We start from the raw sequence: 24,823 nt of genomic DNA on the forward strand, positions 1-24,823 counted from the left end.
AAAACCAACTGCTCTCAGCCAGTGTTTTCAAGTGCTGGTGGATCCCTATGTTTTAATAGTTGTGTGAACTTAGGCACAATGAACTGTGATACTTTAGATACAAACTGTCTTTTTGAACTTTGTAGGCTTTATTTTTGTTGCTTGTATGCTAGTAAAATAGCTATCTTTATGATAGGTGTGGCGTGGATGGAAGGAAGGGCTGCATGTTGCTGATGCTCATTTTCAGTTAAGCAGATTCCTTTACGAAGACCTTAATGGTAGCCTTTTGTTTTAAAATGGATGAAGTAAAGGGGTGCAACTGAGGATATGATGGGAGTGGGGAGGAGAGACGTATATTCTCCTTGCTTCCAGGTGGCTCCAGCATTTGAACAAGAAGCAAGTGCAGTTCCGTCTTAGATGTGAATCAAATGTCAGTGTGTTCACTCCGTCATGTCAGGGCTTAGAAGAAACTAGTTCTAATTCTCCCCCTCCAGCCACCCAAAGAGGGAGGGAGGGATTTCATGTTACTATTTATTATTATATTCATTTATATCCCGCCCTTCTCCCACGGCTGGGGCTCAGGGTGGCTTACGACATTAAAAATGGAGGGGCGAGTGTATTTCATATCAAACTAGTTATAAATGTTTTATTGTCTAATTAAAAATAATAATTGTAAGCTGCTCTGATAGCCTTTAGAGCTGAAGGGCGGGGCATAACTATCATAAATATGTTTTATTATCTGTCTACTATCTTTCTAACCGATCCATCTATCTATCCATCTTCTATCTATCTGTTTTTTATCTATCTGTCCATCTTCCATCCATCTATCTCTCCATCGCCTATCTATTCATCTTTTATCTATCTATCTGTCCATCCATCTATCTTCTTAATCTAATCTATCAAGAAGCACTACAACCATCAGCAATAGCAGTTTTAACAGAGAAGGCCAAAGCTCTAGTTGGACTACAAATCCCATGATTCCACAAGCCGGAAGTGCCTATGAGACCAAGGTTGTGTTGAAAGGGCTTCTTTTTCCGCCTCTCCCTCTGTGGCTCTTGGGCTTCCTGGTTTGCCTATGGCTCCGCCCCTTTTTTAGGCAGCCAATCAGAAGCGCCCTGCTGAACCCTGCCTAGGGTTGCTAGAGCAGACAGTAGAACAAACGCTGCCAGGAAGGAAGGAAGGAAGGTGTTCAGGGCGCTCTTAAAGGGGACGCGCCCTTTATTGATGCAGGGAAGAAAGGGATCCTGACAGTGATACAAAATGGGAGCCAGCCTTGATCCCTGGAGGAGATCCCAGCCTTGGAGGGGCCTCTGCTTTGGGGGGCTGGTGCTGCTGGGCTGGTGCTGTTGGCAGAGCCATGGAGTGGCCTCTCCTGATCAGGTAAAGGGCTGGGGAAAAGGTTGCGGGTCTGTGTGTGTGGTTTGTGTGTGTGTGTGTGTGTGTTTGGGTCTCTTGTTGCGTCCACACAACCCAAGGAGTGGAGGGGAGGGTGAAAAGTGGAGCAGGAGATCCAGTGGATCAGGCAGTGTGATCTAGTATTGTTGACCCCCCAATCCCATTGTTGTTGTGGTTGTGTGCCTTTAATTGTAGATTCTACCCAACTTAAGACTGTTGTTTGTTTGTTTGTGTTATTTTATTACTATGGTGCCTTTCTCCCAAAAGGGACCCAAGGCGGCTCACAATGTTGTTGTTATTGTTGCTGCTGCTCTTTCAACCCCTTTATGAGCTATCTATCAACAAGTCACACTCTCTCAGCCTCAGGGAAAAGCAATGGCAAACACTCCTGATGAAGAAACCTGCCAAGAAAACCCCAATAATTATATTATTATTATTATTATTATTATTATTAGCAAGCCAGTCAATGTGGCATAGTGGTTTGAGGACTGGAATACAACTCTGGAGACCAGGGTTCAAATCCCTGCTTTGCCATAGAAACCCACTGGGTGACCTTGGGCAAGTCACACTCTCTCAGCCTCAGGGAAAAGCAATGGCAAACATCCCTCTGGAGAAGAAACTTGCCAAGAAAACCCTATGATAAGGTCTCCATAAGACAGAAATGACTTGAAGGCACACAAAGTTGAACATTACTTCAAGCCTGACACTACATATTCCATTCCAAAAGCCCCTGTACAAACCTCATTGGATGACCATGGGCAAACCATACCCTCTCAGCCTCAGATGACAGCGTTGGCAAGCCTCTCTCTGAAGAAACTTGCCAAGAAAAACCCAGGATAGGGTCGCCATACATCAGAAACAACTTCAGGTACGCATCAACAACAAGGTTGAACATCACTTCCATCTTCACATTACATACTTCATTACCAAAGCCCATTGGGGTGACTTTGAGCAAGTCACACTCTCTCAGCTTCAGGGGAAAGCAATGGCAAGCACCCCTGATGGAGAAACTTGCCAAGAAAACCGCAAGATAGAATCTCCATCAAGTCAGAAATGACTTGAAGGCACACAAAATTGAACATCACTTCAAGCCTGACACTACATACTTCATTACAAAAGCTCACAGGGGTGCCTTTGTTTAAGTCACATTCTCTCAGCCTCAGGGCAAGGCTGTGGCAAGCCCCTCTCTGAAGAAGCTTGCCAAGAAAACCCCATAATGGAGCTATATCTTGGGGTTTCCTGGCAAGTTTCTTCAGAGGGTTTTTGCCGCCATTGCTATCCCTCTGAGGCTGAGAGAGTGACTTGTCCAAGGCCACCCAGTGACCTTTCTTGTTTTAACAACACCAGGCTGTGTTAGGCTGATATTACATTAGTTTTAAGTACTTCCTGTTGTTCTTAACTCAGTAACAGTTGTTACCACTGTCTCTCACTCGGAGTGTAAATATTCAGAATCAACTGTGTTTCTTCCCCAAGTTCCAGTCAATTACAGTCAGCTACAACCTTCACAGCAAGCAATATTAAACATTATTAATTCAAGTTGTGTCTTAAAGTTCTATAAATATAAATTAAACTTAGTTTCTACCTCTTTCTTAATTTAGCCTGAAACAGCCAACCTCTTCTAATGTCTTCCTTTTCAAACACACAATCCCCACAATCTCGGCAATTCAAAACAGTCCAGAACGAAGCCTATTACTTCCATGAGAGAAGAAGAGGAAAAGAAAAAGAGATCACAGTAGATAATAGTAGGCACAATAAGTACAATAGATATTCCCGCAGTTCAGCTTCTCTTACATATTTCTCCCCCCTCCAAGTTCACCACAACCAGCGATTGCCTTCTCAGCGTCCCGAGCCGGCGATCCTCACGCCGCCATGTCTCGCCAGAAGTTCAAGAATGTAATGTGAATTTTGAAGTAGTATTTGACTTTGTGTATTGTGTGCCTTCAAGTCCTTCCCAACTTATGGAGACCCTATCATGGGTTTTTCTTGGCAAGATTTGGTCAGAGGGAGTTCACCATTGACTTCCCCTGAGGCTGAGAGAATGTGACTTGAGACAGCTGTAATAAAGGAGTTGAAACAACAACAACAACAGGCTATAGGAGCATGTATACTGCAGAAATCATGTACTTTGAAACTGCTTTAAGCACTGTAGCTCCCTCCTATGGAAACCTGGGATTAGTAGTTTGGCAAGGGCTTTGGGATTCTCTGGTGGTTCCTCACAAACCCACAAATCCCAGGAGCTGTGGCAGTTACAGTGGTGTCAATCTGCCTTATTTCTATAGTGTCGATGCACCCTGAGTCCTGTCCCATTTGACAGTCAGGTTGCATCTGCACTGTATAATTAATGCAGTTTTACATCACTTGAATTGCCATGGCTCAGTGATAGGGAATCCTGGGGTTATACTTTGTCATGGCACGAAAGGTCTCTGACAGAGAAGGCTAAATCTCTCACAAAACTACAAATCCCAGGACTTCATAGCATCCAGCCATGGCACTAAAAGTCGTGTCAAAAAACTGCATTATTTCTAAAGTGGTGATGCACCCAGAGTCAGGTTGCATCTGCACTGCAGATATGATGCAGTTTGACACAGCTTTTACTGCCATGGTTCAGTGCTATGAAGTCCTGCAGTTTGGCACCAGAGGTTTCTGACAAGGAAGGCTAAATATCTCACAAAACTACAAATTCCAGAATTTCTTAGCATGTTTGCGTTTTCCCAATAGGAATTCCTATTGTATAAACCCAAAATACGTTTCAAAATATCGCCCTTGTAAAAAGATGGTGCTGTGATATTCCCATTTTCTGATATTTTGGCTGCTCGATTTGCAACTCACAGGCTAAACAGGTAATACGTAGCTTTCAGTTCATTGCAATAATAATAGTACAGTATAATAATATTAAATAATATTTTTATTAAATAATAATAACAATAATAATAATAATGCAGTGAATTTAAATAGATCTAAAATTTTAGGCAATATAAATAATTTAGGTAGTTTAATTTGTTGTTGCAGAAGGACACATCAAATCAAAATACTGTACATTTAATGAATTGCAAGATTTTAATTTTTTGTGGGGAAAGAGGCAGTTGGAGAGACACCTCTGCTCTTTCCATCAGGTAGTTGTTGCCAAAGTTTCTTTTCTGGACTACTACTCCCAGAATTCCCCAGTCATCATGGGGAATTGTGGGACTGGGAATCGCCCCCAAAAGGAACTTTTCCAAGTTCTGCATCAGATACTGTAATCATTTCACTGGAAAAAGAAAAGAGGAGGCAGGGAAAGGCTGGTTGCTGGAAGGTGTTTGTACTGCCTTCCAGCATGGCTCCTGTTTGTCTGGTCTCTGTATCCTTTTCCCCTGGGAATGCCAGCAAGGAGGGAGTGGATGTTGGGAGTTACTGTCCTAAGGCACGTGGGACAACTTTTCAGCTGTACTTGGCCTTCCTCATATTTATTTTTGCCTAACAATAACCCTGTAAGGTGGTTTGGACTAAGAAAAATTGACCGTCCCAAGGCTTTGCAGTGAGTGAGCTTCATAGCTCAGTGAGTGTGAGACTTGAACTTCAGTCTCATTATTAGCACTGTAAACAGTATGTGTTTATTATCATACACTGTAAAAGTGCTAGTAAAGTGTTTTAAAACATGTTGGCATGGTTAGGGTGCACTGCTTACCTGTCACCCTCACAATTTTTGTTGTTGTGTGCCTGCAAGTCGTTCCTGACTTATGGCAGCCCTAAAGTTAACCTTTCATGGGGTTTGCTTGGCAAGTTTCTTCAGAGAGAATTTGCCATCTTCTGAGGCTGAGAGAGTGTGATTTACTTGCCCAAGGTCCCTCACAGCTCTGTGTGTTGTGTGCCCCCAAGTCATTTTTGACTTACAGCAACCCTAAGGGCGACCCTTTTGGGGGACAAGATTTGTTCAGAGCAGGGTTGCCATTGCCTTCCCCTGAAGTTGAGAGCGTGTGACTTGCCCAAGATCACCCAGTGGTTTTCATGGCCAACTGGGAATTGAACCCCAGTCTGCAGAGTCCAACACTCAAACTACTATGCCACACTGTTGCTCTCAACTACTGATTGCGAAATGTGGGTTTTCTGTCTTTCTTATGCTACTTCTACCATCCTCCTATCTTTTCCAAATCCTGCAGCTGGATGAAATACAGATTGTTCAGATCTGTTTTTGTGCTTGTGAATCTACTCCTACCTTTGGAGCACAAAGGTGCAGGGTTGCTGTTGTGGGTTGTTTTTTTGTTATTTTTTTAAGATATGGTAAATATGTTTTTCTATGGAAACATGAATTTGCATGGAAAGATTCTATTAGCAATTAATGGAGAAGAAAAAATGAGGAACAGTTGCTGCCCGCAGGCCCATTTTACTTCAGTTCCTTAAAGAAAAGGTGGAAAACACACATGCTAAAAATAAACGTACACACTGAACAGAATGATTTTAGTGACCCTCTACAGCTGTCCCCAACGTGGTTCCTTCTAAATGCTATTTTAGCCTGTAATAATGGAAGCCTAAATTTCCAAGTCGAGGGAGGGAATAGTCCCATCATATTCTGGATTGGTCAGGATTCATCTGGAGTACTGCGTTCAGTTCTGGGCACCTTATTTTGAGAAAGATATAGACAACTTGGAGCAAATTCAAAGAAAGGCAACAAGAATGATAAAGAGGTATGGAGAATAGAATATATGAGGAAAGCTCAAAGAAGCTCGGCTTGTTCAGTTTGATGAAGAGAAGACTGCAGCTTGACATGATCACACTCTTTAAATCATATTCAGAGCCAGGCCCCAAATGGCTTGCTTTGTATTTTTAAAAAGGCTCTGTTGCTGTTATGTGCATTTTCCATTATGGCACAGGAAAATGCAGGAAAAAGCTCTGTGGGGTCATGGCCAGAGGTTTGGGAAAGTCCTTATTTTGGATGACAATGTCCAGATTCTAAGTTCTTCATATACAGATGCTCTTCCTGTATTAGATACCCTCCAATATTTCACAGATGATTACTAGAATACATGTGGCTAAGCAACATCAGATTGTGATCAAGATGGCAAAAGTTATTAATGACAAGAATCACACAGGCTAGGGACTTTATCACAACTAAAATCCCAGGCAGAAATGGGAGTTAAAAGTAGAAAAAGACATGCAAATGCGGGATGTTTTTTAGAGGACATTTCTTCTAAAATGCAATAATGCAAAAATAAAGTGAACAGAAAATCGACAAAAATGACACCTTTTTACTATCAAGTAGGGATGCTTTGATTGAGAGTTCCTGCATGGCAGGGGATTGGACTGGATGGCCCTTAGGGTCTCTTCCAACTCTATGATTCTATAATTCTTTGAACCATGCAATCATAACATCATCAGAGCAGTTGTCCTTCAACTCAATTTAAATTCAGCTAGAGCTTGCTCCTTCTGCACCTTCTATCAGGGTTCTCTAGCCATTAACTTTTCTTCAGAGTAATCTCTTGAGAGAATTCACTACACAAGACAACTAACAGTGATAGTCCCAGGAGACTTGAGCAATTTATTTCATTCCTAATCTGCTTTGATCCAGGTTTGACTGAAATAATAAGATGATCAGAGATACTTTGCCTTTGTTGTGGGATGTTAGAATTCTAAACTCTGTAAGTGCATTTAAGGAAGTGGATTGATGCCCATGATAGTTGATGCTAAAATATAAATAAATCTGAAAGGTGTGGCTAGATTCCTCTTCCCCTTTTCTTCTGAATTCTAAAATCATTTATGAGTTAAATTGTGTGATGCTTTCTGTGTCAGCCGGGTTCCATTGGTTATTCTTGCACCCATTACGTGTTCCTGAAAACTCGTAAGACATTGTTTTATAGCCTGTTCGTTTTGTGAGCTTATTTACAATGCTGCTTTCTCCGTCCTCTTGTATAACAGGGGTGTTCACAGTGTTCTGAGAACAGGGACATTCTTTCATCCTCTTGGCAGGTGCTTATGGCTGAAGAGGCATCTTTCTGTGTGCTAATGAGATCTGAAGACAAAACTATGTGGTTCTAGGTCAGATATTATTGGAAATGTTGGCTAGAAGGTTGCAGCACAATGAGCCTCCCCAACAGCCTTGTCCAGTCTCCGATGTGTCACACATGCAGGATGGATGGGTGGCACCTGTTAAGACGGCAATACATGCAAAAGGGATCTAGAAATCTTAGTGAACCACGAACTGAATATGAGTCAGCAGTATGATGCGACAGCTAAAAAAGCCAATACAATTCTAGGCTGCATCAGTAGGACTAAGGTGTCTAGAATGAGGGAAGTCATAGTGTCACTCTATTATATTTTGGTCTGACCACACCTGGAATACTGTGTCCAGTTCTGGCCACCAGAAGGATATTGACAAATTGGAGCATGTCCAGAGCAGGGCGATCAAAATGGTGAAAGGTCTGGAAACCATGCTGTATGAGAATTGGCTTAGGCAGCTGGGTATGTTTAGCCTGGGGAAGAGATGGTTAAGAGATGACATGATAGCCAATTTAAATATTTGAAGGAATGTCATATGAAAGAAGGAGCACGCTTGTTTTCAGCTGCTTCAGAGAATAGGACATGGAGCAATGGGTGCAAACGACAGGAAAATAAATTCCACCTAAACATTAGGAAGAACTGCTCAACAATGGAATATGCTGCATTGGGGAATGGTGGAGCCTCCTTCTTTGGAGGTTTTCAATCTGAGGCTGGATGGATATCTGTTGTGAATAATTTGATTGTGTCTTCCTGCATGGCAGAAGAGGGTTGGACTGTTGGTCACTTGGTCTCTTCCAACGCTATGATTCCTCCAACTTTTAGCTACCCCAGCCAATGCACCCATCTCATGCTCATTGTTTCCCAAACTGTTGGACAATATTGGGCATTGTGGAGGAGATTAGCCATTAGCCCCTCTTCCTTGCTGACTCCTCTTCATCCTCCTGTCTAGCTGGTTGCTTTAAATGGGAGGGAACAGGGGGTGTTCGTAGAATCAGGTTGTGAAGATGTCCATAGAGATAGAGATGGCTCTTTTCTTTGATGGGTAGCTCTCTGTACTTTCGTGGTGGGCAATGAGAAAAGGAAGTCCCTTTTTTATATATTCTGTTTTTAATAGATATTTTAATTGTAACATGTTTAATCCTGTTTTAAGGGGATGTAATGTTTTAGGATATAATGTTGTGAATTATTTGTACAGTGTAGATGCACCCAAAGTCACTAATGAAGGTTAACTCTGACTGGGCTACTGGGCAGTTGTTAGCATCTAGCTATGATACAAAGACTGCAAAGCTCATCTGCCTGGCAGCAGAGGCTGTCCTCACTACAGGCAACATGGCTCCCTCCAGAGGTTCAGGCCTGTAGATCCCATCATCCCTGATGGCTGGGACTGATTGGTGCTGCAGTTCTAGACAGCTGGATTGTGGGTGTCAGCCGGGAGAAGTTTGGTCACAGATAATTAATACATAATAGTGGTATATGGCTATATGGCTTTTTTTCATGTGCATATGTGTATCAGTCACATGCCTTATGAGTCAACCAGGATTGTGATACATTAGCAGTTTCCCCTGGAGGAAGAGGATTCACATCCTCTTCTCCGTTCTTGCCTTTGTCCTTTGCAGAATTGTTCTCTTCTGATTCTCAGGTCTTCGGAAGCTACCAGTTTCATGTCTACACTGCCTTCTTCCCTTGATGTCTGCCCCGCTGGTCCTATCTGCCCTGTGGCCATAACCACTTCTTGATTCTTTAACCAGCTTGCCCTCAGTCTTGGAATCTGATTTAATTGGGTTGGCAGCTGTGTCTGGGCTCTTGGGTAGAAATAATGCCGTTTGACACCATTTTAAGGGTTGTATTCCACCCTATGAAATCCTGGGACTTTTAGTTTTACAAACTCTAGCCTTCTCTGCCAAAGAGCTCCAAATCCCAGGATTCTGTAGGATGGAGCCATGGCGGTTAAAGTGATGTCAAACTGCATTAGATACTCCCTTGAAATCTTGTTTGCTTATAGAGTTAGTAAGACTGAAAAACAGTGAGGTAAACAAAAATATTTATTACTCCAAGACACATCGGTCCCCTTTTAGTTAAAATCGTCTTCCATCAAGGACATTTAGGGTAATGGTGTTTATCTGAATTGATTGTCCTTGCTCTTTAATCTCTTTTCCGATTGAAGAGTGAGGTCAATTGGGTTGAGTAACTTCATTATTCAGAATTTCCTTGATGAAAGACTATTTCCAGGAAGAGAGTTTGAAATGCAGTAAAAAAAATCCTACCCAGTTTTGTGGTCTTTAACTGGATTCCACTTTTGTTGGATTTCATTATACTACAAACTGGTTCACTGGTGCGAAGTTGTTTATCTTATACTATCCAAGAAGGAAAATGGAAGCTGCCTTTTACGGGCCTGATGATATGGCCTGGTTCACATGTTAGCCAAGTACAAATTGTCTACCTACAGTGGTACCCCGGGTTACGAAATTAATTCGTTCCGCCGCCGCTTTCGTAACCCGAAATACTTCGCAAGCCGAAAAACCCATAGGCGCTAATGGGGAAAAGCCGCGATTTCATGTGAAATAGCGCCGAAAAGCACCAAAAAATTTTTCGTAACCCGAAAAAACCTTCGTAACCCGGAACAGTTTTTTTAAATGGATTTTTTTCGTAACCCGGAAATTTCGTAAGGCGGCGCATTCGTATCCCGGGGTACCACTGTACATGCTCCCTCTGTTTCCCCTTATCTGCCTGATTTCAAAGGAAGTTATCTTGGTTTCTTCAGGGACAGCTTTGTGATATCCAAACCAACGTCTATGTGTATGTGTTTTCAAGTCACCTACCAGCCCCATGAATTTCATAGAGGTTTAATGTTGGACCTAAATATCATAAAGACCCCAGATCCCATTTGATCTTGGAAGCTAAGTAGGGGGACACCTTTGGTTAGTTTGTGTATGGGAGACCACCAACATATACCAGATGCTGTAGGCCATATTTCTGAGGAAGGAACTGACAAAACCACCTCTGAATATTCCTTGCCCAAGAAAACCTTGCCATAAGTCAACAGGCAACATAGAGGCACATGATCACACACAATGTTAGGACAGAAAATACTGATGAATTGCAACACCCATCATGCTTCTAATCTGTCCTAGCCAGCTTAGCAAAAGCCCAATAATGTTCGGGAGAGTCATGGGTTACCTACTTCTGCTTTCATGACTTGATTTGGAGCAGGTTCTTAAACCACAATTTCCTAGAATGGAAAATACTGTAACCAGAAATTGTGGTTAGGGAAGCAAGATGACTTGGTTGAAGTCAAGTATGGAAGAGGAGGGGAGACTGCTGGGTCAGTTGGGTTATCTCAGCTGGGTCAAAGTGACCCTCTGTTTCAAGGGTGAGAATCAAGCATCACACCAGACAGTATCGTACTGCAACTCCCATAATCCTTACCATTGGCTGTGCCACTTAAAGTTGTGATAGCGGTTGCAATCCAACAACATCTGGAGAGCTGCATAATTCCTGCCTCTGCTCTGGAATAAAACTGTACTGCTTCTGACTGGCTTTTCACTGCTACACCACTGTCATGTGCTGGGTTTGCATCTTACATGCCATAAATTTAGGCTGCAGGCATGAAGTACAGTGATGGGATATGCAATGCAGGAATTATCATAGAGAATAATGTGATATCGCACTGATAGTGTGATAACAAAATAGAGGAGGCAGTCATGGACCGAAACACTCAGGGTCGTTCGGATGGGGAAAAACTGGGTGATATGAGAAAAGAGAGAATCAAAGTTATTTTGATCATGTAACAAATTAATAACTAGCCTACTAAAATTTGAAATTGGGTGTGGTTTAATTAGGCTTTTTGTTCAGTTTTTACAGTGATTGTCTCTAGTGTGGACCTATAGTTATTCAGTAAAGGTTTGCTGAGTTTTTAAATACTGAAGCCTGGATTTCTGCTCTTCATTAACTACTAGACCTGACAACCACTGAGGTTTAGTTCCCCCACCCTTTTCCTTACTTGTCTAATGCAGATTTGAAGAAACCTCTGCATCTGTAGCACAGACTGGAACAAAAACCTTCCCAATAAAAGGCTCATAGAATCATAGAGTTGGAAGAGACCGCAAGGGCCATCCAGTCCAACCCCCTGCCATGCAGGAAATCACAATCAAAGCATCCCCAACAGATGGCCATGCTTAAAGACTTCCAAAGAAGGAGACTCCACCATTCTCCAAGGGAGTATGTTCCACTGTCGAACAGCCCTTACTGTCAGGAAGTTCCTCCTAATGTTGAGGTGGAATCTCTTTTCCTGGAGCTTGCATCCATTGTTCCAGGTCCTGTTCTCTGGAGAAGCAGAAAACAAGCTTGCAACCTCCTCAATATGATACCCCTTCAAATATTTAAGCAGGGCTATCATATCACTTCGTAACCTTCTCTTCTCCAGACTAAACATCCCCAGCTCCTTAAGGTGTTCCTCATAGGGCATGGTTTCCAGACCCTTTACCATTTTAGTCGCCCTCCTTTGGACATGCTCCAGTTTCTCAATGTCCTTTTTGAATTGTGGTGCCCAGAACTGGACACAATATTCCAGGTGGGGCCTGACCAGAGCAGAATACAATGGCACAATTACTTCTCTTGATCTAGACACTATACTTTTATTGATGCAACCTAAAATTGCATTGACCTTTGTAGCTGCCGCATCGCACTGTTGACTCATGTTCAACTTGTGGTCTACTTGAACTCCTAGATCCCTTTCACACATAGTTTAATTCAGCCAGGTGTCCCCCATCCTATCAAAGAAGAGCTGCAAACGCCTTATTTACAGCACATGTATACATATACAGGGTAGCCATGTTGGCCCTATAGCAAAGTACAGTAACATCCAAAATCCACAAAACATGGATACCTTTATTCAGACAACCAAAATGCACAATATGCATGATGCAGGTGTTCAAAACTCCACTTCATTAGGCAAGGGTGTTAAAAAAATCATACAGGGAATTTTTAAAAAATGACAATGTTAGTCACAGGCTTGCATTTGTCAAGATGTTATTGTGTTGTTCTGTGTTGAAGGCTATCTATGCAGGCAGGCCCGTCTCTCTGACCCAGTGGCACTTGGAGACAAACCATTCCAGAATCCAGGAGATAAATGAATTCTGTTAGCAATGAAGAAAGGTACTTCCTCTGAGATCCAATCTCATATCTCATCCAAGATGCACATGTATACGGACAGTTGATCCTGGGCATCTTCTGCTATAGGGCAGGAGTTACCTTGATGACTCAGATGCCAAACATACTGCAGAAATAATCCTATTTGAGTCTGCTTTAATTGCCCTGGCTGAGTGCTAGGGAATCTTGGGAATTGTAGTTTATTGTGGCACTAGAGCTGTCTAACATAGAACGCTAAATGTCTCACAGAACTACAGTGCCCAGAATTCCCTAGCACTGAGCCAAGGCAGTTGAAGCACGGGATTATTTCTGCAGTGTGCTTTGGACCTCAGTCAACACGGGTACCCTCCTTGTGCAATGCAATTCACTGAATCAGCTTGCTGGGACTCTAGATGGGAAACCATCTGCCCCTCCAGGTGATGTTGGACTGTAACTCCCAGACCCCTAGCCAGCAATTTATGGGGAGTATGGGAGTTGCAGTCCAACAGCTTCCAGAGCACCACAGGCTTCCCAGCCCTATTCTGGAAATTAAATAATAATGGATTTTATTTAATTTTTTTGCAAGACATGGGAGAAATTCTGGAGATGATGGGATGGGAGTGAGAGTCAGCCCTGTTATTGGGGTGACAACCAGTATACTATAGTGGTTTGAGCATAGGACTATGACTCTGGACACCAGGGTTCAAATCATGACTCAGTCATGTCTAATTATAAAGATTGTATGTACAGCACTGTGTAAATTTACAGTGCTTTATAAATAAAGGTTAATAATAATAATAATAATAATAATAATAATAATAATAATAATAATAATGTAAAGCCACAGAGTGACTTTAGGCAAATCACACTCTCTCAGCCTCAGAGGATGGCAATGGCAAACTCTCCTCTGAAGAAACTTGCCAAGAAAAGTTTGCCTTAGGGTCACCATAAGTCAGAAACAACTTGAAAATACGCAAGAACAACACCTACAATTCAAAATCTGTTACGTTCCTTGAGATCATTTCTGACTTACAGCGACCCTAAAGCAAACCTATCATGGGGTGTTCATGGCAAGATTTATTCAGACTGAGTTTGCTGATGCCTTCTTTTGTGGCAGAGAGAGTGGGACTTCCCCATGGTCATCCAGTGGTCCCTTCAGATAGCCTGAAGAGTTACTTTACAACTTGTGACCCACAGCTACCACATTTGTCATGCTGACTGGAGATAATGGGAATTACAATTAACAGTTTGGGAAGGCATTGGGAAAGCGGGGAAGCTGCTTTGAGATGTACTTCAAGAAAAAATTCACCCCTAAATTGTAGTTTGGTGAGGGAAAACAGCCTTGTCCTTGCTTTTCTGGCAAGTGGCTTAAAAGCCAAAGGGAAATGAACGTCAGACCAGTGTTCCTGTGCTTCTGGCTCAGAATTTGGAATAGTAACAACAACAACAACAACAACCGTTATTAGATTATGTCTTCCAGAATCCAAATGGCCATGCTGGCTGGGGGATTCTGGGAGCTATGTAATTCAAAAAGGTAGCTTTCCCAAGTTCTGTCCAAGTGCAAATGGAGTATATTGCAGAATCATACTTTAAATGTCTTTTAGGTGTGCTTTGGGTTTCTTTGAAGATTAAGGGAAGTCCTTGGGATAGGACAGCAGCAGAAGGTACCTGTCTTCTGCCTGGCCCCCCTCCATAGCAAGGGGAACACCTGCTTGCCCTTGTTTTCCTGATTTGTTTGCAGATCCATCCTTCCTCTGCATTATGCCCAGGATAGAAGTGTCAAGCTGACTTTAACCTTGACTATTCTCTTCTCTTGGTATCTGGCCAGCCTTTCAAATGCTGAACAATAGTACACTTCTCAAAACTAATTGCAGTTTGCTGGGACTGTTGAACACTGGCTTCCTTACAGTGTGAGAGATTTTTTTTTTTTTACTGAAACTACACTGGCAACTGCCAAACTGTGATCCATGTGTCTATATGTGCCTTTAAGTCACTTGTCAATTTATGGCAACCCCATGAATTTCATAGGGTTTTCTTAGGTAAGGAATACTCAGAGGTGATTTTGCCATTTCCTTCTTCTGAAATGTAGCCTATAGCACCTGAGAACTGCTGACGGTCTCCTATCCAAGTACTAACCAGGGCAGACTTCGCTTATCTCCCAAGATTAGACATGATCTGGTGCCTTTAGGATATTTAGGCCCTCATAGAACAGCCCTTTTTGCTAAGGATGCTAAAGGTATACCCATGCTAGTTGTTTGAAAGATATTGCTATATAGATTGTGCAGTGGATTTGTTAATCTGCTTTTTTGTACGGTTGTAAACATATGAATTCTTTTATTGGATTTGTAATGGGTTTTGGTTGAATGCAATAAATGACTTAATGACTGTAACCCTGGGGGTTTTCCATGGCTCTTGACAAACTCCCTCTTCTATATTGGTGTGAGCATTTTAGCTTAATAAGAAGCGACACTCAGAGAATATGATTGCAAGAAAAGGTGCAGAATCCAACCTGGCCCTATAGTGGGGAGGAGGAGCAATTTTGACCCCCCCATAAGCTTCACACACGCAACACACACACAGAGTCTGGATCAGTGGTTCCTAACCTTTCTAATGCCGCGACCCTGTAATACAGTTCCTCATGTTGTGGTGACCCAAACCCATGAAATTATTTTCATTGCTACTCCATAACTGTAATTAAATAGATGTTTTCCAATGGTCTTATGCGACCCCCATGAAAGGGTCATTCGACCCCCAAAGGGGTCCCGACCCACAGGTTGGGAACCACTGGATGGACCAGAAATGATATAACAATACATCACTTCTAGCTGGCTTTTTGTTTAAATTTTGATTGATTTAGCTGTCATTTTTTGCATAATTTTGGGTGGTAAAGCTGGGACATCAGGAGCAGTTAGGAGTCATTTAGTAAAATCAACTGGGATTTTTGTAAAATTGGGAAAGCTTCGTGTTTGCAACAGTGGGGACCCAAGGACCATATTTCCCTCACTCCTGCTCTATATAGCTCCTGGATGGACATGCTCCCCTTCTGTAAGATAACATTGGTTCATAGTTTCCTTACTATTGTACCTTTCCCCTTTCATTCTGGAAGGTTGAAATGGCTCTCCTCAGGCTTTTCTACTTTCAGGAAGAGCTTTAAAATAAAATATACTAGTTATTATGGGCCCTGCCCTTTTGCTTTGGGTTTCACCCGCCGCAGGAATGCTGCCTCTGTAAATTAGACCTTCAGACCAAAAGACGTTCATCACCCTTGATGTATAATGCTATTGTTATATTATTTTTGTGTGTCTTCAAATAATTTCAGACTTATGGCGGCCCTAACTGGCGAACATATCACGGGAGTTTCTTGTCAAGATGTATACAAAGGTTTGCCATTGCCTTCCCCAGAGGCTGAGAGAGTGTGGCTTGCCCAAGGTCACCCAGTGGGTTTCCATGGCCGAGCTGGGAATCGAACCCTGGTCTCCTAGAGTCTTAGCACGGAAAGCACTACTGCATGCTGGCTCCCTGTATACAGTTGTTGTTTTATGCCCGCAAGTCAATTTTTGATCATCTTTCCCATGACTTTCACATGTTATTAAAGCAAATGACACAACAATGAAAATTAAGGTCAACTCAACTCCAGGAGACACACATTTTGTATTCTAAATGAGTTTTGTGTGGCACAGCAGAGCTTTTGAGCCCAAGACTTTTCAAAGCTTTGGTTGTGAGTGAAGCATGTGTTTAACTTGCCCATTAAAATCTGTAAAACTTAATCGAGCATAACAGTTAATAGAACACATTCATAGTCAAGGATATTTTAGTTCTGTGAAATCAATCATTCCTGTTACAGATCCTTTGTTAGCTTGGTGTAAAAGACGCCATTCAGCTGAGGCACTAAAGTACTGCTGAGTAACTCAATTATTGCAGCTAGAATAAACAGAGCTTAAAATGTAGAATTCATGCATGAGATCATAAGGCAACCAACATGCAGATGGGGGGGATCTTTTTAAAAAGTAAAAGTTTTGTGAAGGGAATGTCAATATATTATAATGCAAAACAGAAGAGGGAAGGTTTGTTGTTGTTGTTGTTGTTATACTTATTTATACCTCTCCTGTTTCCTCAGTTCAGGGCTGAAGGTTTTTTAAAAATCCATACAGTGAGCCCTTGGTATCCATTGGGGTTTGGACACACCAAAATCCGGGGATGCTCAAGTCCCATTGTATAGAATAGCATAGTAAAATGGCACCCATGTTATATAATGGTAAAATCAAGGTTTGCTTTTTGGAAGTGTGTGTGTGAATATTTTCATGTTGTGGATGGTTGAACCCATGGATATAGAGTGCTGATTGTAGTAAAAAATAAACAAAGTACAAAAGTAAAAAAGTTATTAAACTATAAAAAAATTTAAAAGTTTAAAAATATATAAAGCATATAAAACACAACAAAAATAACAAATAGGAAATTCTGCACATTTTTTAAGTGGGATGGGCCTTGTATAATCAGTCCCCAAATGCCTTTTGAAACAGAGTAGAAAGGGTGCCGTGCCAGTCTAACTTTTCTGGGAAGATCTGAGGGATCTGTTTCATTTTTTGTTTTCTTACTGGAACCCTAAGAACTATCAACTAGAGTCTCACACAAAAGATCTACAGATATAATGGAAAAATTGTGAGCCAGGGAATTTGTTTTGTTAAGAGAACTAAGCTGATCTTATAGCAATAGTAAGTACATTTCTATACCACTTATCAGTGCACTTAAGTACTACCTAAGCAGTTTACAATGTGTAAACCAATTGCTCCCAACAAGCTGGGAACTCGCTTTAGTGACCTACGGAAAGCTGGAAGGCTGAGTGGACCCAGGAGCCCTACCTGGGATCAAACTCACAACCTTGTGGCTGTGAATTGCTGCAGTACTGGCAGTAATTTAATCACTGTACCACTGGGGCTCCTTAATCGTATGGTCATTCTGCACATTTTGTCATGGAGTCTTTTTGTTGCTGCCACTGTAAAATAATTAGAAGTCAGAGATTCTGGTCAACGTACTTCAAATCACCTAAAAATTGACCAGTAGGGTCATATCTACCAGGGCTGGGGCAAGATCTTTATCTGCCTGAAGCATCAAAGAGTGTGGCTTCCCCAAGTAAAGATACACATAGTACCTAAAGTCAGCCACATTATTTTGGTATTTGAGGCAGACAATTCCCACAAGTTCTTCTTTTCCTAATAGCAAATGTACAGTTTGATGTTAACTGCCCTTGAATCAATTCTGACTCATGGTGACCCTGTGCATGAGACATCTCCAAGATCCCCTGCCCTCCACTACTTTACTTATGTCTTCCAAATTCATGCCCATGGCCTCCCTCATTGATTCTATCCATCTGGTGTGCGGTCCCCCTCTTTCTACTGCCTTCTACCTTTCCTAGCATTATTGTATTTTCCAATGAGTCCAGCCTTTTCATGATGTGGCCAAAGTAAAACAGCCTCGGTTTGATTTGTCCCAGGGAAAGTTTAGGCTTGATCAAGGACCCATTGGTTTGTGTTTTTGGCTGTCCGCTGTATCCTCAGAACTCTTCTCCAGCACCACATCTCAGTACCTCAGTACCCTATATTAAACAGATAGGGTGATAAAATGCAGCCTTGCCTGGCCCCCTTGCCAATTGGAAACAATTCCACTTCTCTATTATATCCTGACAGTAGCGTCTTGTTCTGAGTACAGGTCATGCATCAGGACAGTGCATTGTTGTGGCACACCCATTTCTTTAAGAGCACTCCATACACAATGAAAGGCTTTGCTATAATCTATAAAGCACAGATTGACTTTCTTCTGAAATTCTTTTGTGCACATCATTATCCAATGTGTTTGCAATGTAATCCCTAGTACCTCTTCCTTTCATTAACCCAGCTGAGATAGCTGGCATTTCTCATTCCATATGTGATCAAAGTCTTTGTTGTAGAATTTTGAGCATCACTTTGCTTGGATATGAAACTGATGCAAATTTTACATTGTTTTCCACTGTTGAAAGATATTGAAAGAAAGAGTTCACAGAAATCTGTTTTAGTAAAATAATGATGCAAATGCATTATATTTGGAAAACTGCTTACAAAAATGGGCAAGTATTCAATTAAAAAAAAAGCCCAAACTTGGAGAGATACAACATTTAAAAGCAAAATTTCCAGAACTTTGGATGATTCAAATTTAAGATCTGGCAAAGAAGATATCCAAACTAGTAGATTCATCCGTCTGTAAATGCAGTTTCTGTATTTCCAATTGCAGCCTGATAATACAGCAAAGGTGCACTGAGAACCAGTGCCTGATGTTTGACTTGTAGCAGTATGATGCAGCAGCATCTTCTGTCACATGGTTTCTACAAATAGCAAGTCTGGAGAAGAAGGAAAAACAAACCTGGAGAAACATACAGGATGCAGAACAACCGGTTAATAGTTTCATATTCAAGCAAAGCTGGAACTGAGTTCAGTCCTCCATTGTAAATGCTTTTAATTTTGGCAGGAACTGGGCTTTCTGTTTCTTTGCTTCATGAATATCTTGTCCTTTTCTTTACGGAGTGGTTGGAGGAAGTGTGAAAGAGAGGAAATTGACTTTTTTACAATTCGTTATTGCAAGCGCAATGTGTATTCCTTATGTCATCTTCAGTATACACCCTTCCTATGTCAGCCCCTACTTAACTCCTTGTCTTCTGTCTGGTTAGTACTTTTTTTAAAGCAGCATCAGCCTTGGGAGATGTGTTGATGAAGGAGGGATGAAGGAACACAGAATTTCAGTGCTGGGTTGCAGCAGATCTGTGCTGTAAAAATGCATTAAAGCTTGTGCTGGAAAAGAATGGGGTTGTACTCTGACCAATCCTGCTATAACTGAGTGTGCCTGTTTGTAACAAAGTAAACAGCAGCAGTCTCCAGAATCTTGAACCAGCAAACCTGCTAAACAGATAAAGAGAAATTATACATAAGCCTGTCCTACCAGTTACTCCCAGTGTGTTAAAAATCATAGCACTATAAATTTGGCCACCAAAATGGGTATAATAAGGGAGGGAAATCCTAGTGAAATAAGAAACGATCTCTGGAAGCATTTTGGAAGAAGCCTTCAAGTGAGCTCTCGAAGGCCCAAAATGTTTTTGTCTTCTTTATGCAACACTTACCTGGCCTGTTTTGTTTCATTTCACACATGCACACTGTTAGTTTTGAAAGGTTGCTAAAATCTTGGACTACTCCTCTATTGTGTGGGGTAGGAACCTATCCCTATTCCTTCCATGTCATTTCTATCTCTGGAACAAATGTTCTGTTAAAGAATAATGCCCTGGAGCATATCAGCATCATTAACTGAGGGATACCTGAACATTTATTTTCAATGAGCCAGCATTCTGCCACATTCTGCCTGTGTGCTGATGACCAAGAAACAACAACTGGAGGAGCGTTAGGCTCAAGGGGCTGCTTTTCTACAGGGATGCTGATTTTCCTCTTTGTCTACTATGTTTTACTCAAGAACAGTCTAATAACCCCATCGTCTTTCTTTGGTCTCCTCTCTGCAGGTGAAGCCTCTCATCACCATGGAGCAGTTGCTGTGGGTGAGCGGCAGTGTGATCGGAGAGGTGAACACTTTTAGGGTCCCTATCATTGCGGCGACACCTCGGGGCACCCTTTTGGCCTTCTCCGAAGCCAGGAAACATTCTTCCTCTGACACTGGAGCTAAATTTATAGCCCTACGCAGGTCGCAGGACAAAGGTTTGAACAGGCCTAAAAGGGCTCGAAGTAATGGAAGGGAAGGGAAGGGAATGAAATGTGTATGTGTGTGTTTCAGTATTAAGAAAGCCCCTGCAGCAGAGCTTGGAAAAATTACTTTATGGACTATAGTTCTCCCTATTACTTGCTAGGAGTACCAGATTGAAAGCTAGAGAGGGCTCCATTTCCTTTAATGGTTGAATAGAAGAGGGAATTTCAACAGATTTTGCTTGTCATTCAACCAGGTAACAAATGACACCTGCTAAAATTCACTCTACTACAGAACCATTAAAAGTACAGGCACCTTTCTTCTGGTAACTTTGGTATTTGTATTTATGGGGGGAAGATTAGACAGCCAACATTTTTACCTCATGTGTTAGCCCCTCAGCTAGCGTGTTTGGAAAGAAGGGGGAATGTTTCGGTTAAAATTCCTCAGGGGAGGAATCCTTGCGGGATTCATTAAAGCCGCTCCCTACCTTTTTCTCTCGTATCTCAAGCATTGGGGGAAATACACGAAAATTGTAAGTTGGGGAGAAATAGGAATAAGTCACTTTACTTACCCTGTCAATAGAATTAAAACCATATAAAACATTAACAGCTGAGGCTACCTTCTCCCTGTCCTTTTGCCATAAAGTGAAAACTATTTTCTGTCCAGCATGCATTTAGAAAATGATTGTTCTTTGTTTGAGTGCTGTACTGCTTTTAGTTTTCACTTTATGGCAAAAGGACGGGGAGAAGGTAGCCTCAGCTGTTGCCACACAGCAGAATGAATGCAGTTTGTCACTGCTTTAAGTGCTACGGCTTCATCCTATGGGATTCTGGGTTTGTTGTACTTTGCTGTGGCACCAGAGGTCTCTGACAGGGGAGGTTAAATATTTCACAAAACTACAAATCCTAGAATTCCATAGCACTGACCCACGGCAGTTAGTGGTGTCAAACTGCATTAACTTTGCAGTGTAGATACAGCCTTTGCCTTCTTAGGAAGGGAATTCCAGAATGTAGGAGCAGTCATGGAGAAGGCCTTATTTTGCATTCTCACCAACCCTACCTGTGAAGAAGAGCCACCCCCTAAGTTCCTAGAGTTCAGGCCAAATCACATGAGAAGATAGGGTGCTCCAGATAGCCTGGACAATCTGCTAAACCAGATTATTTTTGTTTGTTAATTCCCATGTGACAAGCATGTGATATTTGAGTGCTGACACTGTGCAGTTCCAATATCTAAAGAAGTAGATGAACAGGAGAGGCCCAAGATACTTTGATGATTGAGGTGTTTTCTCCTTCACCGGTCAAGGTACTTCATATCTAAAGACAGCCAAGTTGTTTTTGGTGCATGAGTTAAAAATCTCCCACAAATATCCCCATGCCTGGCAGTAACAATAAACAGCAAGAGCTGTAAAAAGACAACTTCTTTCACTTAGTTAGGTTGCATCTGCACTTTAAAAAAATATATATAAATGCTATCGAATTCTGGGATCTGTAGTTTTCTGAAATATCTAGCTTTTCCTGTCAGACAGCTCTGGTGCCAACACCAACCACAAATCCCAGGATTCCATAGTATTTAGCCATTGCAGTTAAAGTGTGGAGATGATGTCTTGAAGGTGCTACAAGACTCCTTTGCATACTGACATTCCAAACTAACATAGTTGTATCTCTGAATTCTACTCCCATGGAAAGCACCAAATTCAGTTAGTCTCAAAGGTGCTACAAGTTCCCTCTGCACACAGAATGTAGTTTTTGAGGTGGCCTTTTCATTCTATCTAATGATGGAGCTGGCCCCACAGATGGATAGATTATACGGGGAGGGTGAAAATAGGGTTGCAGCTCAGATGGGAAGATGAAGCCAATACTTCACACTACACTGAGACAGAGTATGGTGATGGCATTTGCAAGAGAGGAGCACCATAATGGCTTCTACCAAAAAGTTGCCCAAGATGACTGAAGAAGTATGCTATACCTAGGGACTATATAGGAGGCCCTGGGTCGCCTCATTTCCGGGTGATTTTGCAATTCTTATCACACTATCGAGCATATCTAATGGTAAGGAATGCTGGGAATTGCAGTCCCACAACCTCTTCAGGGCTACATGTTGCCCACTTCCGTTCTAATCCATGCCATATAAGTTGAGTATCCCATCTCCAGAATTCCTAAATCCAAAATACTCCAAAATACAAAATTATCCACTGAGATAGTGACACCCTAGCTTTCTGATGGTTCTGTATACACAAAATTATTAAAAAATAGTATGTATAAAATTACCTTCATGCTATGTGTATAAGATGTATATGAAAAATAAAATGAATTCCACATTTAAACTTGGGTCCATCTCCAAGATATTTCATTATGTATATGTACATATTCCATGTTACATATGTGGTGGTCATATATAAAAGCTAGGCAGTATTGGACTGAAATCCACCAAGTATTTTCTGGAATACTTCAAGTTAAAAATATTAAAGATACCTAACATATTTCTATTAGGAAAATTGAATAATGGTATTGACAAAAGGTGCAGAAAAAATCTGTTTTACGTGATCAGTGCTGCTAGAGTAGTTTGTGCAAAAAAAATATATGAAAAGAAGAGGATACACCAGATATTACAGACAGGTTATGGAAAATGTATGACCTTATAGAAGATGACAAATTGACTCAACTGATTAGATATGGTTCTATAGATAAATTTAAAAAGGACTGGCTTCTGATGATAAGATTATATTGGGATAAAAAGGGATAAATTAAGAATTAAATAAAGATAAAAATCATGGTAACATCTTTTGACCTTCCAGATGTTTGGGACCTGGTCCCAGATGCCATAGTCTCCAGTCCAATGATCAGAGATCCTGGGAGCTGACCATTAATAGAAACACTACTCTAGTCTAACTGCATACTCAGTGCAGGAAACTCAGAACTCTTATGAATTCTGCAGGACCTACCTGTGGATTATACTCTAGTAACAAGGAAGACCCAGCATGGTGAAGTGGTTTGAATGTTGACTACTACTCTTGAGACCAGGTTTCGGTTTCCTGCTCAGCCATGGAAAACCACTGGATGACCTTGGGCAAGTCACACTCTCTCAGTCCCAGAAAACTCAAGATTTCCATAAGTCAGAAACAACTTAAAGGCACACAACAACAAGGAAGATAGTCACAAATGCTACCATATAGAATCACAGAGTTGGAAGAGACCACAAGGGCCATCCAGTCCAACTCCCTGCCAGGCAGGAATACACAGTCAAACCACTCCCGACAGAGGACCATCCAGCCTCTGTTTAAAAACCTCCACCTCAGATGGGATTTAGTAAACAAACAAATGTATTACATAGCCCATGCAAATGTTAAAAAAACACCATGTAAACTGAAAGCCACATTAACCAGAGAAACAAAAAGCCAATATTATACAGCACAAGCCTCTTGGAGTATGTATGCAAATTATAGCAGTTTGGTGCCACTTTTAACTGTTATGACTTCATTTTAAAGAATTCTTAGGACTGCAGTTTGATGTAGTTCTTAGCATTCTCTGCTCTGCTCCGTTCCCCTGAATTACAACACTCATGCTCTATAGCAGTGAAAACTCTATTTCTCAATAGACTACTAATCTCCAAATTCCATAGGATGGAGCCATGAGGGTTAAAGTGGAATCAAACTGCTATAACTATATGGTGTTATTGCCCTGTTAGCTGGAGGCTTATGGAGCTGTAGTCCAAAAAATTAACTTTTCCCAAATTTGAATCACGGGCCCTCCAGAATCAGCCCTCCAAGCTGAATCCTTAAGCTGTGACTTTCTGGTGAAATTTAAAATGACAAAAGAAAGTCATGGGGGTGATACTAATCACTGTTTTTATACTACATTTTATGCCATCCAAGGAATTTAAAAGAAATGTATGTTTTAGTCAGTTTCTATGCAAAGGTAGTGTGGACTCATCTTGTGGCACATTTTGGATAAGGGAAACTTAACCTGTGTATCATATTAATGCATCTGAAGAAGTGGGTTGTAATCTAGCAAGCTCACATTTTAATATTTTAATGCATACAATGAGCTTTTGGTGTCTGTTGGAGTTTGGTTCCAGGACCCTCCATGCATACCAAAATCTGTGGATGCTCAAGTCCCATTACAGACAATGGCGTAGTAAAATGGCATGTCTTATATAAAATGACAAAATCAAGCTTTGCTTTTTGGAAGTTTTTTTTTTTTTTTTAATATTTCCAAACCGTGGATGGTTCATTCCCTGCATAAAGAATTTATGGATACAGAAGGCCAACTGTAATTGTTTTCATTTTTTAAATGGTTTAATTACTTTTTAAACTTTCTACAGTGGGACCTTGATGTCCGCAGGGCATCTGTTCCGGACCCGCTGCAAATATCAAAATCCACAGGATCTCAAGTCCTGCTGTCCCCAATGACAGTGCATGCATGCAGCTGCGCTGCCGTTAGGGACAGCTCCCATTATTCCTAGTGGCAGCTAATGCACATGGCCGCACCACCATTAGGGAAAACGGGGGCTTGCCATCCGGGGATGCTGAAATCCATGAATGGCAAGTCTGCAGTTAAAGAGGCCCCACTGTATTAATACTTTTTAAATGCTTTGGTATTGTTTTTAAATTGTACTGTTTTAAATTTTCTATTTGCCATCT

At 41.4% G+C, this 24,823-nt stretch overlaps 1 protein-coding gene across 1 annotated transcript in view; it reads left to right on the plus strand.

The window, feature by feature from the left end:
• Positions 1-1,115: 1,115 nt before the first annotated feature.
• Positions 1,116-24,823, plus strand: part of NEU1 (neuraminidase 1) — a 34,996-nt gene continuing 11,288 nt past the window's right edge. Inside the window, exons 1-2 of the mRNA XM_042452356.1 lie at positions 1,116-1,359; positions 20,006-20,198. Coding sequence (XP_042308290.1) covers positions 1,240-1,359; positions 20,006-20,198 — 313 coding nt within the window. The 5' untranslated portion in view covers positions 1,116-1,239. The remainder of the gene's footprint in view (positions 1,360-20,005; positions 20,199-24,823) is intronic.

The sequence above is a fragment of the Sceloporus undulatus genome, chromosome 2 (assembly GCF_019175285.1).
Source record: "Sceloporus undulatus isolate JIND9_A2432 ecotype Alabama chromosome 2, SceUnd_v1.1, whole genome shotgun sequence".
NCBI lineage: Eukaryota > Metazoa > Chordata > Lepidosauria > Squamata > Phrynosomatidae > Sceloporus > Sceloporus undulatus.